Raw genomic sequence first — 3,198 nt, forward strand, 5'->3', positions numbered from 1 at the left:
ATTGATATTATGTTATCAGATTATAAATCAGATAAAAAATATGAAAGAAAGACAATAGAATAGAATAAAGGAGAAATAATGTATGCTGTTTAAATAGAGAGAGTGTGTGTGTGCCTCTACTAAATAAAAACATAATCTTGTCTTGATGATGTGAAATTGTAAAAAGCAATGTATTTTGTTTCTAATTTTTACAGATCCATGTAAAAGTTAGAAACAGAATATATTGCTATCATTTTTCGATTATTTCTTTGTGTAACGCATTACTAGACAAATACTTATTAGGTTAGATTATTAGATTAGAGGATTATTAAATCAGAACATTATTAGATATATAGTCTTTACAATGATATAATGTATAAAAATAACGAGATTTACACGAAAATAATAGAAGATATATTTATACAAACTATTATATTAAATATAATACATATATAATTAATTTATGGGAAGAAAATATTTATGTACAATGATGTAGACAATAGATTGGCGGTCCCTCAATCAAGCATCACGTTCACGCATATTTCACGACGATGGATACTGAAAAAAATAAAAAAAAGATTGAAAATACTTCACATTACATATTGACGACAATTACATAATAAAACTGCAAATTACAATGCTATTAAAACACAGAAAATATGATAAAAAGAAGTAAATGAAGAAAATTTTGATATATGTGCGCAGAGTAAATTGCAAATTACGCATGAACATTGCGTAACACAATAAAAACAAAATTTTAACGACTTTCAAATACGCGATTATTATGGCCTCTGAACAAAAACATTATTATGCAGAGTTCAGGGAAAATGTGAAAAGTCATGTACCTTACAGTGAATGATCGAGGCTCGAAACATCGTACTCGCTATCTGAGAACCAGGTAAAGCACCATGATGTCCAAAACTGAAAACGACACGCGCTATCTAACTAGATAATACCCCAAAAATTAACTGAATTGATTTTGATTTAATTAAATATTTCAAAGTTTTTTAAAATCTCCGATTTTGATTCGAAAATAAACAGAAAGTGACTCACGTTTATAGACATAAAAACTATATAAAAGATTTATGAAAAATTAGAAATGTACAAAATTGGATAAAACAGAAGAAAACGAAATAAAAATTGCGTGTAAAATATATTTCATGATAAAATTTATATTGCTGAATTTCTTGTTGAAAAACTTGCATTCATGTAGAAAACAAATATCTATTTTTCATTATTCATACTTCATAACTTATTTTATTAATTATTTTATTTTAAATTTTTCGCGCGTGTGTGTCGTTCTTTTACATAAAATATATATTTTATATAAAAATCTTTATACGTTTACTTTTGATTTGTAATAAATCGTTAGATATTTTAATTTCCGATTATTTACACAGCATTATTATGTTCTTGCGTAACACACATTATAAAAGAAAATCATAAAATCATGAGAAGAAGCAAAAAGTGTATGTAAATTGTGAGACATAAGAAAATCACGAAGTAGTTCAAAAAAATATTTAAAGAGGTTGTGAATGAGTTAAACATTATATGAACAAAAGATGTTTATGCTTCATAATATTGAACTGTTGTAATATTAATACTATTTCCTTATTACCAACAATGAAAAGCACGATAGTGACAGTGATGCTGATAATGATGATCCTCGACTTCACATTTTGTAGCCACGCTTTTCGTTGTGCTCTCCTCGCGGCTTCCCTAAATTCGTTACCGGCCATGTTTAAACGATCGCTTGCATCCTGGAGATCCTCCAATCTGTCGCCACGATCCATTACTTTTTGCACATTATCTCGCATTATATCTGTCACCTCTTGAATTTGCAGCTTGACGCTTTAAATAAAAAACAGATTAAATAAAGAATAAAATTAAAATTAAACATTTTTCAGTTAGAAAATAATCACACTGTAAATATAACAGCAAAGTATGTTTATAATAAGTATAGTTCTAATTATTAAAAAGACAAATTATTTTATTCTAATTTAAAGTATATTTTATATTCTATTCTATTTGAGAGTACCTTAATTAGAAAATATACATTTTTCCTTCGAAATACACTTATTTCAATTCTTAAAATATAAAAGGTATATTAAAAGTATATTATTGCTGACCTGTCCATTTTATTGTCGACTTTTTCTTCCTTATTCGACGTGCTCGGCCGACTGCAATTGTATGTTAATATACATTAGTATATTTTTTGCAACAACTTATAGAAAAATATGGTAAAAGTCAAATTTATTACATGTAAGACTTCAATATATAAACAAAGGCAAATTTATAATAAAATTAATAATTTATATTAAAACTTAAAATGAAAAATAGTACTTTATATTAACTGTAATAATAATCATTATTTTATGTCAAACATAGTTATTAATTTTGGTATGATTTTTCTCAAAAATTGGCTCTCATTTTTACAGAAAAAATTGGTAACATTTTTACAATACTAAAGTAATTATAATTAAATTAAATTTTCTTACGTAAATAACATTTCCTCGTCGTAATCGCTGTCATGTTCCAACAATGTCTCCTGCGAAGCACAAACATATGTTAAATTTCCCGCCAAATATGCCGACATTTCAAGGCATTGCGTGTTTGCATTCTTCGTACATGCCGATACAGTGATGAAGAGTACTCACTTTTTCATCTTTATCCGCAGTTTTAATGTCTTCTTTAGATAAACTGCGTTTACCAGACGACAACATATCTTTAGGAAAATTAGATTCACGCGTTATACACGGGCTGCAAATGATCGATTCGCGCAACTAAATGATTCTTTCACCGTTCAGAATTTAACCATCCACGAATACTCAGCCATTTTGACAGAAACCATCCTGTTTTACCGGCTTTGTGACAGTACAATACACAAGCTATGGATCAATATACTACAACGAGAGATATCGTAAAGCGCAATTTGTATTTATAATAAGGAATAACACGATAACGTGTCCTTAGCAAAACGAATCTATGCACATTATACATAGAAATAATCAATTCGTTAAATAATTTCTTTTATTATTCAGGATTGAACTGTCGATGGATACTCAGTCATTTTAACAGAAACCATCCTGTTCTACCGGTTTCGTGACAGTTACAAAATAGTACACATATGTGGATTAATATAGCAGAGGGCAGTATCTAGTGAAGCAATAAAAAACATATGTAAAAAACATATGTCAAAAATGAAATTTATTTTTTGGT

The 3,198-nt window shown here is 27.9% G+C and overlaps 1 protein-coding gene across 2 annotated transcripts; it reads right to left on the reverse strand.

The window, feature by feature from the left end:
* Nucleotides 1–347: 347 nt before the first annotated feature.
* On the reverse strand, nucleotides 348–2,836 carry LOC105258028 (synaptobrevin homolog 2-like). 2 transcript variants are annotated; one of them, XM_011269077.3, is made up of 6 exons: nucleotides 2,637–2,836; nucleotides 2,478–2,527; nucleotides 2,109–2,159; nucleotides 1,598–1,830; nucleotides 825–900; nucleotides 354–537 (listed from the first exon to the last, which is right to left on the reverse strand). In XM_011269077.3, exons 1-5 carry the CDS (start codon nucleotides 2,700–2,702, stop codon nucleotides 863–865), a joined length of 438 nt encoding a protein of 145 aa, XP_011267379.1. In that variant the 5' UTR covers nucleotides 2,703–2,836; the 3' UTR covers nucleotides 354–537; nucleotides 825–862. The 2 variants fall into 2 exon arrangements, with proteins under 2 accessions (XP_011267380.1, XP_011267379.1); XM_011269078.3 differs by lacking the exon at nucleotides 825–900 and having other exon boundaries at nucleotides 348–537.
* Between the last annotated feature and the right edge of the window lie 362 nt (nucleotides 2,837–3,198).

Source organism: Camponotus floridanus, unplaced genomic scaffold, assembly GCF_003227725.1.
Source record: "Camponotus floridanus strain SB8 unplaced genomic scaffold, Cflo_v7.5 scaffold5, whole genome shotgun sequence".
NCBI lineage: Eukaryota > Metazoa > Arthropoda > Insecta > Hymenoptera > Formicidae > Camponotus > Camponotus floridanus.

Coding starts and splice junctions, on each gene's coding strand:
- LOC105258028 (XM_011269077.3), bottom strand. CDS start 2,702: ATGTTGTCGTCTGGTAAACGCAGTTTATCTAAAGAAGACATTAAAACT. Junction 2,528..2,636: donor CTGCGGATAAAGATGAAAAA/GTGAGTACTCTT, acceptor TGTGCTTCGCAG/GAGACATTGTTGGAACATGA. Junction 1,831..2,108: donor GTCGACAATAAAATGGACAG/GTCAGCAATAAT, acceptor TTTTATTTAAAG/CGTCAAGCTGCAAATTCAAG.